This window comes from Chiloscyllium plagiosum, unplaced genomic scaffold (genome assembly GCF_037043375.1).
Source record: "Chiloscyllium plagiosum isolate Xiang-an unplaced genomic scaffold, Cpla_swu_hap1 HiC_scaffold_30, whole genome shotgun sequence".
In the NCBI taxonomy this organism is placed as follows: domain Eukaryota; kingdom Metazoa; phylum Chordata; class Chondrichthyes; order Orectolobiformes; family Hemiscylliidae; genus Chiloscyllium; species Chiloscyllium plagiosum.
In genome coordinates this window covers 16,780,858-16,795,901 of record NW_028270168.1, presented here as the reverse complement: position 1 = coordinate 16,795,901, position 15,044 = coordinate 16,780,858, and the positions used below count along the sequence as shown (strand labels likewise).

Genomic DNA, 15,044 nt, shown 5'->3' with positions numbered 1-15,044 from the left:
GCCTGTAACGATGTTGAAAATGTAAAATTACTACTTTTGAATGATTATTTATGGCATTGGTGTTATTTTGAGGCAAATGTTGAATGGAAGTTCATGTGTCACAGCAATTAAATGCCAAAAGATCCAAAAGAAATTTGAGGTTAGGGTCTGGGGTGGGGGAAGAATAAAATCAACTGTCCTCCAGCAGCTTGCAAACTCTTTAGTAATGGGGCATTGCACAAGGAGGCTGCAGAAATATCCAAAATTTAATTTGTAATACCACTTTGGATAGTCGGGAGGTGCATCTTTGACAGGAAAGGCAACTTTGATTTATTTTTGGAAAAAAGGAGACAGCGCAATTATTTAAAAAATGATTTTACACAATTAACACCATCTTTCAACATCATGCAGTGTAAATGTTTGAGTTATTTACCAAGTAAATATAAATAACCAGGTATAAAGTTAAAGTTTTAAATGGTTAGTTGTGACATTTGAAAGGCAGCAGTGTTTCTATTGTTGCTCATATTGGTATCTTTTTAAAAAAAGCCCACATTAGAATTTGTTTGACAATGCGTTTAAGAGCCACTTTTCAAGAAATGTTATTGAAGATAGAACATTACATACTGTTAACTATTCTACTTAACTGAAATTATGCATAAGCTACATTTTACATTGTAATTCAAGGAATCCAATTGGTTTTTCATTTCATTAGACCTTTGCTATTTTTCATACAGTTGTCTTCTAGCTCACAATATTACAAATACATATCTATTTGATATGATTAACTGGACAACAATTGGAAGGATGAACCCTCACTTAATCCTGCCCTCTTTGGCCTTAGGCCATTTAGACTAATTATACATCCCAATTCATTTAAAATCAATTAACTCTGCACAAACCAATTTGTTTCAGCTTTAATAACATAATGATTAAGTCTTCATTTCACTTTTCAAATATTATTTATAATTCACCAGTGAACACCCAATAGCAAACACTGCTTGTCAGTTATAATGTACAGGACATGAGAGATGTGCAATGGAGCTTTTCAGTCCAGGCAACATAACTCAAGCAAAAAAGCTTCTATATCTGTCAAACTGAAATCAGTAAATACAAATTGTACATTCAAATACTGTAAATTCTGATTATCAGATATGCCGTTCTACAAAAGTGACTGCCACTTCCTACATGTAATGTGGACTTTGCATTGTAATCCTAGTTCTGCATATGCACAGCATGGTTAGATCACTGTTAGATTACTATATGTAGTTTTGGGCACTCCATCACAAAAAGATATTAAAGCCATCTAGATCATAGAATGTAAATTCACCAAGATAACACCAGGAGTGTGAAACCATAGTTATGATGAGCAATCTAAGCTACCAAAACTATTTCTACCAGAGCAGAAAGAGAGGGGATTTCATGGATATTCTTTTAAAATATAAAATGTTTTTGTGGAGTGAATAAGGATAGACCGTTTCTTTAGTTAGGCAATCATTCATGTGTAGACTGCTCCTGGCTACACCAGCATCCCATTAACACTGACAATATGCCTACTGCAGTTTGGAAAAAGGTCTACGGCTGTTAGTCAAGGGCACAGCCTAGTTTTGGGTGATTAGACTCTCTTAAATATGGAAAGTATGGTCCTTACAATACGATTGCCAATTATGCAGGTGATATGCAGAGTAAGTTTGGAAAAATTCTCCTACCTCACCATTTACCTTCCTGTCAGTTATTACAATGATGAGGCTGATAAGATTAGATATTTTTCACTGTGCCCTTAAGCTTAGGTTAAAATAAAGTGGGTGACAAAATTCTGCCTGATAACAAGTTCAACTTATTCAAGCGAAACCTGGGAACAAAGGGTAAGGGCAGATATGCTCCAAGTAAATAGACTAGTCAGTTTAAGATTTTAGGGCAGAAGAGGAAAAGAACAGGGATTGGTATGGTCAGCAGAGAGAAGAAGGTCGTTTGGTAGCTAACAAAGCAAGATGTAGGAGAGACAGCTGCTTGTCAAAGAGGCACATGCTGCAGCCATCTAAGGAATGTAGAGAGATTCATCCATGACAAATTAAAAGAGGCATCGGAGCAGGAAACATTTCTGGCCAAACATTCTGAAATCCAAGTGATAGTCCCTCAAGGTTATTAGTTGGTGAAATGGAAAAACAGGGATCATGACACACAGTCAGATACCGGACATTGAGGTCTCAAACTGTGGTTTCCTCCAACTCATTGATTAAAACATTTGCTAAGAATGAGAAGTTAGGATTTTTTTAAGTGAAAGAATGTTATTTTTGAACATGGTGTGCTGTGCTTCAGGGATTGCCAGAAGCAGAAATTACCACAGGTTTTATGAGAAAATTAGAGAACAAATTACTTTTCTTACAGTGCCCTTAATGTAGTAAAATATCCTAAAGGTGCCTCGCAGGAACAATCTCAAGCAAAAGTTAACTCGAGCTGAAAATGTGTTGCTGGAAAAGCGCAGCAGGTCAGGCAGCATCCAGGGAACAGGAGAATCGACGTTTCGGGCATAAGCCCTTCTTCAGGAATGGCTTATGCTCGAAACGTCAATTCTCCTGTTCCCTGGATGCTGCCTGACCTGCTGCGCTTTTCCAGCAACACATTTTCAGCTCTGATCTCCAGCATCTGCAGACCTCACTTCCTCCTCAAAAGTTAACTCGAGTCACATAAGGAGTCATTAAAGAGATGAACAGAAAGAAACATCATCAGTGAGAAAATACCTGGAGAGTGAGGGTTGGTGATTGTAGAGATTGAGACTTTGGTAGCGGTAAGCATGCTTATCATTGGTAAAGATATCAAAATAGGGATGCTCAAGAGGCTAGAATCGGAGCACACTGATGTCTGAGAGGATTATGGAACTGAAGCAAATACTGAAATAGGTAGAGGCAAGACCATGGAGAAATACAAAAGCAGGAATTAAAAGATTAAAATCAAAGGTTTGTCAACTGGGAAACAATGTAGGTCAATGACTACAGTGGGAGATAAGGGAAGGAACTTAGAAGGGTTAGGTCAAGGGCACTGAAGGTTTAAACACCCTCAGATTTCCTGCAGGTAGAACAGTAACTAGTTGGAGAAATTTCTGCTAATTCAGTACTTTATGTTTGACAACCAGTCTGACAATTTAGAGAAGGGTTAGGAGATATGGTAATGTGGTAGAGATGGGTGAATGACTGGACAAAGTAGATACAGGGCTCAGAGGGCACAGTGGGAGAGTTAAGGTTAGGTTACTCCAGAAAAGAGCTAAGGAAGACTCAATAGTTTAACTGGTCTCTATTGACATAAAATGTAAAGAAAAGTGCATACTATTGATTGGTCTTATATGATAACAGTCTAATCTGGCGCTGGAAAAGCACAGCAGGTCAGGCAGCATCCAAGGAGCAGGAAAAGCAACGTTTTGGGCAAAAGCCCTTCATCAGGAATGCCCTTCATCACCTCATTCCTGATGAAGGGCTTTTGCCCAAAACGATGCTTTTCCTGCTCCTCAGATACTGCCTGACCTGCTTTGCTTTTCCAGCGCCATTCTAATCTTGACTCTAATCTCCAGCATCTGCAGTACCCACTTCCGCCTGCTTATACGATAACAGATTACTTGTCAACAGGAATGGCACTCCATGTGAAAAATGCTGTCACATTTCCATGATATAAGAACTCATATGAAAAGGAGCACAGTATAGCAATGTGGTCAAAGTAAATTTTATATACTGTAATTCTGCCTGCAAAATGGCAACAAAGCACCAGAGGGCGCTCTTGTTCCAATATACTCCTTTGTACTTTAGAAAGAACCTTTTATAATAGTTACCAGGTGTAATTGCTGGGCATTACGACCTGACAGCATCAGCGCTAGATCTTCACTGCAGTGCAAACTGGAGTGCTATGACATACTTATCTCTATCAGTGCAAATAAGTTTGATTACTTGCTTGGCTCAGCAGTAACTCTCTTACCTCTGAGTCACAAAGTTAGGGGTTCAAGCTCCACTCGAAGAGTTGAATACATAACCTAACCTGTCACTTCAGTGCATTCTCAAGAGTACTGTTACTTAAATAAAAGACCAAATAAAAGATCACAAGAGACTATTTAAAAGAGGGCATAGGGTATCCTGGTCAACAGTCTTTCTTCAATCAATATTACAAAAAGCAGATCAACTACTCATTTATCTTATTTTTGCTTGGGTGCGATATGTTTGTGCAAATTTCATGTTTTTTTTAGTCCAGAGGACAATCATAATTGTATTTCAGAAGTAAGTAATGGACTGTGAAGCAGGTTTGGGTGCCTTAGGACATGAAGGCAACTATATACAATGCAAATTCTTTCCTTAGTCATCCTGTAGTTTTTAGTTCTGATGATGGATTAGCAGTTGACATTTACACATTCCTGTCTTGCTCAGTAAACTGACTATTCTAGATGTGAGTTATTCTTTAATAAACTGCCTCAACCCTACTCTTTGTGACTTGTTTATTTTCTCATTGACCCCTATCCTGAAGACACTAACTTCAAACGGTACCTTTGTTATTGCACTCAGGTAATTGTTCATGCAGTTGGGGTTATCACAATCACTTCATCCTATTGACAAGTATGCATGAAACAGAATATTTGTTTTGTGTTTTGAAGATTATCAGCAATCTGAATACAATTGCTAGATTTTGTGAACCTACATGATTTCAGAGACCAGTGTAAATCTATTGTCATTGTATGCAAATCACACGTTATTATAAATGGTAGACTTTTGAAAATTTAAGGCTCAGCTCTCTAAATAACCCACCCAACTCCCCCATCAATTCTATTCTTTACTATTCAGCCAGACATCCCCACCTCTAACAGTAACCTTTACAGAAAAACTGCAGTTTTGTTTTGTCAATCACCTGTATATTTTCTTTCTTTTAGTTCCAAAGCAAGCTCTTTGAAAACAATTGTTGAAACTATGACGGAGCATCCTAATATCCTATGCACCCACCGACTATTGGAAAAATAAGGGGACCTTTGCCTGTGACTTTTTTTGCCCATTAATCATGCGGCTTGGGAACTTCAAAACTCCCATTCTTTAATCTGTTATTAATTATTTGGGGAGCAGGACAGGGAGGGAAGACTATTTTGAAGAGGGGTTATATTCAACTTGAAATGTTAAACTCTGTTACCTTTTACGACATGAGCTCAGTATTTCCATCACTTTCTGGTTTCAATTTATATTAAAGAATTCTGTCAGTCCATCTACAATAATTATAACAGTCTGGACCATGATCAGAAATTAGTGGCAGCCAAACAGCTCTTAGCAGCTCATGCATTCAGAATGCTGCTCCAAGTGAAACTATTCATTCCACATGATGCAATTCTTCTTTTCTCACAGCCATTGCATTAAATGGGAATATTTACACCTTTTTATTTAAAACAGAGCAATTAATACTTTTACCTTGTGTGCCTTCTGGAAATGTACATGTTTTAAAGGCAACAAGGGTGATCAATCCAGAAGACTTTTATATACTTTAATAATGAAACAAAATTTTAACCGTTTTGAATTTTGCTTCATGGGCCAATATATCTGTAAATTACATAACGCCTGGGGGAAATTAAGGGACAACAGAGATGACAGAAAATACAAATTACACACATGCAGAATGGAAGCCAATGGTAAACAACCCTGTACAGTAGCCAGTGCACTATTATCGTGATACATTGTACAACTGTGTCATGAGTTAGGTTTCAAATGGATAATCTGAATCTCTGCAGAGCTAACTATTTACTCATATGTTGTGAACACTCCTTAGAAACCATAATTGATACATAACATTCTTGGGCAGTACTTTCTTATTAGTTGCATGTTCTTGGAGTCGTATCCTTTTTCATTGATGAGTACCATGGAACATTACAATGCTTACTAACTAGTAGTTTGGGTCCAGCCAACGTAGTCTTGTACTTTGAGAATGCTATATCTTTCCAAAATAAAAAAGTCCTGCCTCTCTCGGTCTATTACTATATCCCATCAGTGAATTCAATCTGGCTCCTGTACATGGCATAATGTGTCATTTTGGTTAGGTGCTGAGAAACTTCACACTGCCAAATTGTTCCGGTGATCATCTTCCCAGGGTTTACACTTTGGAGACTCCCTTCCACCGGCCAACCTCAATCTCTAACAGTTTGTCTTGTGAAGTGGAACTAGCTAACATGCCTACAGTGTGCTTTACAGTTAAGATGCTCTTCACAATGCCTCTATGCTTCTCTGCTGGATCCCTCCTGATTCTCACTCAAAAATCACATCTTTAAAGTACAAGTGAGTGGAAAGCAAAATAACTATATTTGCATGTTAACTGGTTTAAGCAGGCAGAAGAAGGTGAATACCGAATTTGTGCACTGAAACACATCATTTCCCATTAGAATTCATGAATAAAAATTAGCAATTGGTGCGTAACCTTGTTAACATGCAAAATTGCTACATATAAACGTACACTAAAGCATCTTGTGGTAGCCCTCTTGTTGTTAGAATCGTTCAAAGCACCATCTCCCTTTTCCTTCAGACTATATATCTTTACATGTTTCCAGTATAGATTCCTCATTTTTCAAATTTTAAAAGTACAGGATTGAAATTCTGTTTTGTAAAATACCTTTTTACTTCCTTATTATTTCTATTGCAGGTTGCCTGACAGTAAATAGTATCTTTCAGATAGTAACGTTCTAAGAGGTTTTCCTCCGTGGATAAAATGTGATGTCAAAATTACACGCTATAACATGGCACAGTGGCACGCACGGTGGCACAGTGGTTAGCGCTGCTGCCTGGGTTCAATTCCCGCCTCAGGCGACTGACTGTGTGGAGTTTGCACATTTCTTCCCGTGTCTGCGTGGGATTCCTCCGGGTGCTCCGGTTTCCTCCCACAGTCCAAAGATGTGCAAGTCAGGTGAATTGGCCATGCTAAATTGCCCGTAGTGTTAGGTAAGGGGTAAATGTAGGGGTATGGGTGGGTTGCACTTCGGCAGGGCGGTGTGGACTTGTTGGGCCGAAGGGCCTGTTTCCACACTGTAAGTAATCTAATCTAAATATTAATACTTGTATGCCTTTTTTTCCCCCACTGCTTTGGGGAAGACCTGAAGCCATTTGAAATAAATAAGTGAGTTAGTATGTCCTTTAAAACAGCATACAAGAGATTTCCACATGAGGACATTGTGTTCTACCGCACCAGTGGCACAGTAGAATATTAAAGTTTGTTTCAACAGTAAAGCATCCATTGTCTCATGATAAAGGGCAATGTCCTACACTGAAAGACAACCAGAATATCAGAGAAAAGAAAATACTTTTGTCCCAAATAAAAAAAAACGAAAGAATTACAGATGCTGTAAATCAGAAACAAAAGCAGAAATTGCTGAAAAAGTTCAGCAGGTCTGACAGCATCTGTGAAGGGATGCCAGAGGGTATGAAACAGTCTGATTTCTCTTGAAAGATGTTGCCAGATCTGCTGAGCTTTTCCAGCAATTTATGTTTTTGATACTTTTGTCCCAGTTCATCTTCCATTGAAAGTCAAAAGCTTACAGTGCTTCTAATACTATATACCTGGATAGAGGAAAATAGCCGAAACCTTAGATCAAGACTGCATAAAACAAAGGTCTGAACGTACAGAATACTGACTGTGGTAATAATCAAAATAACACTTAGCAAGTTTTATCACTGAATTACACTTTTTCCTGTGTTACTGGCATGATAACCAAGCAAATTAATATATGCAATGTTTTTTGTCATTCCTAGCAGCAGTGTCCATGGACAGTATTAGAGCATTGTTAGCTTGGAAACCAGCATCATTATAGACTGGGACTAGACCAGCTTGGTTCTAGGTTCTCTGCCACGTTGCTAAACTCAAGGTTTTTATTGAACTACTTCACAGGAAGCAGGAATGATTGTGAATCTGGATTATTAATTACAATCTAGAATTAATCCATAGCTATGAAACGTTAAAATAAAAGATACTGCTAGGACTTATTCATTCTTTTGAAGCTTTTGTCAACCACAGTAGCTTCAAGGGGAACAACTCTGATCCTTTTCAGTGACATAAATCAGAGTCTCAGACTTTGGGTAAAGAAACATTTACAGAAAAATCAATGACACATAAAATTTTCTCCAACTTTGGGCAACTTGGAACCACTGCAGCAAAAGGTAACTCTTGACTGAGAAAGTTTTACAACATTGAAAAGTCATTTGAGTTTCCCATTCTGCAGTCACCCAGATTACAAATGAGCACAAAATTTTGCATCTGACAATCTTGAATACTGCCATTGTTCATTTACATATCCAATTTATGTACACTTAAGATAACCTCCATACACTAGTGTCCTCCTAGGAACGTAGGACAGTACAGCTGAATGTCTCTAACAATAAGACGTCATTTCTCAGTCAATACAAGAGAAGGCAAGTTTCAATAACAAATTCAACTGTCCTGTTGTGGCGTCTTTAATGCAGCCACTGTGTTGTTACCCACCAATTTCCAAATAACCAGAAGTGTTATTTTTGACGCATCAGTGCTGTTTTACAAATGATTGTTACATTATGTTATTCTGCTCCTTATGGTCTTGGGATGCAAAAACACCAGATGTATCAAAATCTACATAATACTGAAAACATTTCTCTAGCAGTGGATCTTACTTATTCATTTAATTCCTGTGCTAAATCTCTCCCCATAGTATACAGCTAACAAGTTAATTGCTCCAATATCAAATTTAACACGGAATGAGATTTCTTTATGCAGTATAAAATTCATTAAAAAACTAACCTTGCTGACAGATACAGGGAACGTTTGATGACAGCATTACAAAAATTAAAGGGATTTTTCCCCAATTAAGCATAATCTTGCTTCTGGGAAGGTGGAAATTGGCAGAATGCAACCAGAGACTGTCACACATCAAGAATATTTGTCAGATCCAAAAATTTTGTTCTTCCTTAACCTGAGAGGCAAATTCTAATAAGTATGTTATAGTTGTTGTAAATTTCAGCATTTAATTGCACATACTTAAAGAGATGTGAAAACAGGGTTGGCAGCTCGTCCAAAGAATGGATTAGTGGTGCTGGAAGAGCACAGTTCAGGCTGCCTAACCCGTCCAAAGAATGCTAGGAGGCTGGTGTACAACCAAACCTTCTACAAGTAAATCACAAAAAGAAATTTTAAAAATAAAATTCAGAGGGAAATTATTTTATCAGGGAATGACCACAACAGGACTGACTGTAGAATGTCGACCCTTTCCCTGATTTATACACATGCTAAAAAGTAGGAGCAAGCGAACAAATCCCATTCTGAACCACCCAATGTAAAATATGGTATGGGGTGTGTACGGAACCACCAGTCCGTTAGTCTCCATCAGTTGGAACCAGGAAGATACTGTAGAGTGAGAGTTCTGCACCCATACAACGTCCAACTTTGGGTCAGTTTGGTCTGATGTGACCTTTTTTTTTGTTCGTACCTCCCTAATAAAAAACTAGCTATGTAGAAAATAGAAAATGTTTTTATTTTTCCTTCAGCTAATAATTTCAAACTGTACTGGGTAATGTGCAGTAATACATTAAAAACATGATTGTTGAGTTCACAGTCAGCTGTCAGCAAACCTTAGCACAAGTCACACCTGACAACTTCTATTCACTGATATGTTAAGATGAGATGATCACATAGGCAGCTATAAAAATGATATGAGAACTTCTCTTTCAATTTAAACGCACAGCGAACAAACAAATGATAAATATACATCTAAATAGTCTGTTGCAGAACAGTACATATAATAGGGAAGAAGGTGGCTATAGTCTATAACAATATATAATCCTGATTGCCTTCAGCCTTACGTTCAATCATCGTCGATTGCTTCTGTCTTGATCTCACTTCCACCCTGGCTGGCCAAAGCTAGGACCGAATGATTGACAGCTGCCATTTCAACAGCCAATGAGATGGGGTCTTGCTGATGGTCACTATGGGAAGTATTTTCATCCTATGGAGGGGTGGAGGGGAGAAACACAAACTGCCATATAAGTAGCACTGGATTTAACAAAAATTAAATAATCTTACAGTTCAGCATTAACGTGTTCATTTGTTTTCTTCCTCCAATGTCTGCTCTGTTTAAAACAAAACTGTTATTTCAGGTAAACCCACATTTCCCAAACTTCAATTGGTTTTCCATTTGTCAAGAAATGTCTGAGCTTTCGATCAGCTCGATCACAACACAACCTACATTCCCTTTAGAAGCAGTACTCTTATATCCCTGCTTCAGCCCTCACTTCTGTTCCTCTTAATTCAAGGAGACCAGGTCTATATATTCACGGTATGATTAAAGCAGAGGAGGCTAGTCAGGCCATGCCATCTCTCTATTTGGGCAATTTGGCGACCCCCATTTTCCTGTCCTTTTGCAATAGTGCTGCAAATGTTCTCTTTTCAGTCATCTATCCACCTCCCTTTTGAAAGCCATGAATGAACCTGTCTCTACCAGAATTTCAGGTAATGCATCCTAGCTTGTAATCACTTCCTACTTAAAATAAATAAATGCAACAGTACAGAAGACAACTGGTTTAGCCATTCAGTGCTAGATCTGGCTGAATCACAATCAGCACTGTCAAGTGCTATTCTTATCTGTCAAAATTGCTCAGTATCTATGATTATCCTGGTACATGAAGATAATGTTTGGGTTCTTTTCTCTAGTGTAAACCATGTCTTTTCATCACCTCAACTCCTACAATTGTGAAGAGCTCTTTGACAGTCATGAAGATTGAGATCATTTCATCAACCTCCCTCCCCTCAACTAGCCACCCAGCCAAACATCTTCTCTCAGATTTCCCACTACTTTAGCCCTGAACTTGCATTCATTCACTGAACTAAACTTGTCCGTGAGATCCACTTCATGTTCCCTCAATCTTGGTGACTGCCTCACTTCCCTTCCTCATTCACCTGCCAGCGACTGGTCCCCTTTCCTTCTCATCTCCTGTAATCAGATCTCTTCACAACAAAACAACACAACCTCACCAGCTTTGTAAACTACCATCCATCCCCAAGATCCCTATCTCTTCAAAGTCCTTAAAATATATTATTATCTCCCAAATATGAACTCATCTTTCCCAGAACTCCACATCTGTATTCTTCCAATCAGGTTCTCTCCACCAGCCACCGTACTGAAATGCCTTTTATCATGTTGCAAGTGACATCTTACAGATTGTCACCATGGTAAACTATCCCTCCTGGCCCTTCCCTGTTAAACTTTTTGTGGTAATGCTTCTATGAGATACATTAAAATGTATTAATATGTCAAAATATAAATGCAACCTATTGTCTCCACAAAGAAAATAGGCTTTTGTGCCCGATCTAGAGTCTTCTGTTTATCCACAGGTCCACAGGGCAAGATAAAATAGAAAGATGGAGATTTTAGAAAGGTTAGAGGAGTGTAGGAAATACAGGCGTGAAGTGAAAAAGGAAATTAGGAAAGCAAAGAGAGGAATGGAAAAACATTAGCTGATAAAATTCAGAGAAGTCCAAAGATATTTTATCAGTACATTAAGAGCAAGAGGAATACTAAGGAAAGGATGGGCCTACTGGAGACGTACATAGGTACATGTGCATGGCTGCAGAAGATGTGGCAGGGATCTCAACGAGTGTTTTGTCTATGTCTCCATAAAGAAGAGGGAAGTTGCAGATATTCATGTTAAAGAGGACAATTAGATAAAATAAGTGCAATGAGAAGGGAAGTACTGGAGGGCTGACCTCTTTGAAGGTGGATAAATCACCAGAGCTGGGTGAATTGTACCTTAGGCTGTTAAAGGATGTCAAGAAGGAAACAGAGGATGTTCTGAGGTTCATTTCCCAATTTTCACCAGATATAAGCAAGGTACCAGAGGACTAGAAGTCTGCTAACATTGTACCATTATGCAAAAGGGTGCAAGGATAGGCCACATTAATTAGACACTGGTCAGTCTGATCTCAGTGGTGAGCAAATTACTGGAAGCAATGTTGAGAGCTTGGATTAATTGTTACTTGGACAGGTTAATGATTGACAGATGATTCTGTGAATTAAAAGCATTTCCACTAACGTTCTACTGGAATCAGTTTTGGATCCATTGCTATATATTAATGATTTTGACTTGAATATGGGTTCCATGATTGGAAAATTTGAGGAAGTCACAGAAACTGGCTGAGTAATTGAGAGTGAAACTGTGAACCTCAGGAAAATATCACTGGTTTGGTTCAGAGAATGATAAAGTGGTAAATGGAATCCAATCCTGAAAAGGTCAAGGTTACGTGTGTGGAGAAGACAAGTAAAGAAGACAATAAATGGAAGGATAATGAGGGAGATAAAGGAAGAGATAAGACTTTGGTGTGCATGTCCACAATCCCTGAAGTGACTGGACAGGTGGAGATGGTGATAAAGAAGGCACACAGGATTCTTTCCGTCTTTGGATGAGATAAAGCAGAGATGTAATCTGAAACTATAGAAAACACTAGTTAGACATTTTTGGTTAGAGTTTTTTTGTACAGCTCAGGTCATGGCATTACAAGAAGGACATGATGGCTGTAGGAGAGCATACAGAGGGGATTTAAAAGAATGTTGCGAGGACTTGACAATGAGCTGAAAATGTGTTGCTGGAAAAGCGCAGCGGGTCAGGCAGCATCCAAGGAGCAGGAGAATCGACGTTTCAGGCATGAGCCCTTCTTCAGGACTTGACAATGAGGCAAGATTGGATAGATTAGCGCTGGTTTCCTTAGAATGGAGAAGGCTGAGGGATGACTTTATCAAGGTGTGCAAAATAATGAGGGGCTTGGACATGTAAAAACGCGTTTCCTGTAGTAGAGAGGTCAATTACCAGGTGGTGGCACAGTTTTAAGGTGCTTAGTAGAAGAATAAGAGGAAACATGAGGAGAAACATTTTCACCCAGAGGGTGGTGGATGTTTGGAATTCACTGCCCAGTTTGGTGAAAACCCTCAACTTAAAAGAAACCTGGATCTGTACCAGAAGCTCTGTACCCTGAAAGGCTATGACCCAGGTACTGGTGAGTACTATTAGAACAGGCAGCTAGTTTATACAACTGGTATAGACATGATGGGCTGAACGACCTTGTTCTGGACTGTGACTTTTCTGTACTGGTTCTCCCTACAGAGATACAGGTATATACACATCACCAACAATATAATTTGCCCAGTCATTCACTTATACAAAACTTATCCAAAAAACACAGAGAAGATGAAGTCTCATGTAAATATAAAGGTTTCAATAATTTCACATTATTTTTCATCTCATTGGAATATTCTTTCAAAATTCTTTAACTTCCCAATCCCAATATAACAACATTGCACCTGCTGTAGTGGGGTGCTAGAATTTCCAATGCTAAGGATCTATGATCACAAAAAAAATCCCCTGCGTGTTTAAATAAAGTTGATGATTTGAATATTGTATTTGCTTTTTTCAAAAAGGAACAGAAAATGTGTCAGCTACTATTTCCAGCCAGTGTATCTTTCTAAACCTCATCTTGGCACCCTCTCAAGGACAGGCCTGAATGCCTCTGTGAAGTACCTGAGGGTGTTTTTCTATGATAATGGAAAATTGCTGTGGAAGGCAAAGGCTGCTTTATTTTAAATATGACAATCAAACAACTAACACACTTTTCTTAAAAAGAAACAAAGAATGAGGCTTTAGGGCATTATCACTGCAAATATTGTCTATCATTCACAGAGAACTGTATTCACCAAGGCATTGGAAGACGAACATCAATTGGTAATGAGTATCTGGGAGTGAGTGATAAGATTCAGGAGATCCGGACAGTACAAGTGGGAAAGCCTAGTTTCTCCTCTCCTGTCTCAACCTTATCAACAAACAGTGTGCCTGATGCCTCAACTTCAATAAGTTGCTCATTGAAATCTGCAACCTAATCCAAGCCCCTAAGCAGGGTGAGGATGGCATTAGCAGTAGCTACAGAGGTAGGTAACCGTGACTTGAAACATTTTACGTCAAGCTCTTTCCAAGCTGGATCAGAAGAAATCTCCAACATCCTGTGGCCACTGTTGTACAATTGAGGTCACTGGTATTTTGTATGTAAACAGAGGTGCAGCAAGCGCGCTCCGAATGCTGCAGATTGGAATTGACTGTACACAGGTCACTGTGCAGGATTGCTAGCGGCACACAAACAAGGGGTCAGTCAGCTCAGTTGGCTGGACAGCTGGTTTGTAATGCAGTACGATGCCAACAGTGTGGGTTTAATTCCCACACCAGCTGAGGTTACCATGAAGGACCCTCCCTTGGCAAGCTCTCCCATTGCCTGAGGTGTGGTGAGGATAGCAAATCATGCTATGTAGAGTCACTGCCATTCTTCCTGTTGAACACCTCAGCAAATGAACCAGTGTGTCAGAAGATAGATTGCTGTGAGACCCAAGGAATCCCTTTGAGCACTTGTATCTGCAGCCAGGTCAGAAGTCTGATGGTAGGTAGCTGGCTGAATGACTCAGTCGAAGGTACCACAGCAGCATCCACAAATTTAGGAGTCTTCTGCACGCAGTGTAACGGAAGCTGATCTAGCAGCCACCATCATATTGAGTGCATAGATCGTGACTGAGTACACAAGGCCAGTAATGAAACTGGCTGCAATTTCCATCCTGGAGATCTAGCTCCATGCAAATCCAGTGCTGGACCCCTCCACGCTCCTTGACTGTGACTCTCGGTTGTCTGGCAGATCACCCAATGCACCAAGCATTTAATTTTGGACAACTTCAGACTTTTTTTGTGAGTCACCTTAACAAAGTACTCATCTGAGTTCATGCAGCAGAACTTGAGTGACCTCACCTACAGGCATCTCCGCTACCATTCTATGTAATGTTCTATGTTCAGCACTGTCTTGGCATCTGGTCTCTCACAATCTCCAAATCCTGCCTTTTAAACTACACCCAAAAGTAAGCACACAATCTCAGTATCGAAGTTCATGGCTGCGAGTGTGAGATTGAGCAACAGTGTTTCTTCATCGGTCTCTTTTTCTTCAAGTTCTTGCTGCTGAACAACTGCCTGGCCAGGGTTCACTCCTTGACTCTGAAAGGAGAAAGGCAAAGGGATGGAGTTGTGTGA

General features: G+C 39.3%; 1 protein-coding gene across 10 annotated transcripts in view; it reads right to left on the bottom strand.

Moving 5' to 3' along the window:
• LOC122563556 (homeobox-containing protein 1-like) overlaps nt 1–15,044 on the bottom strand; it is a 62,340-nt gene that overhangs the window by 8,022 nt on the left and 39,274 nt on the right. For 2 of the 10 annotated variants that reach the window (XM_043717430.2, XM_043717432.2), the window contains exon 10: nt 9,801–9,943. The exons of 5 other annotated variants lie outside the window; for them this stretch is intronic. In XM_043717430.2, coding sequence (XP_043573365.1) covers nt 9,803–9,943 — 141 coding nt within the window. In that variant the 3' untranslated portion in view covers nt 9,801–9,802. Of the gene's footprint in view, nt 1–9,800; nt 9,944–13,240; nt 15,009–15,044 lie in introns of those variants that run through there. 3 more of the 10 variants (XM_043717435.2, XM_087976773.1, XM_043717433.2) reach the window with 2 other exon arrangements.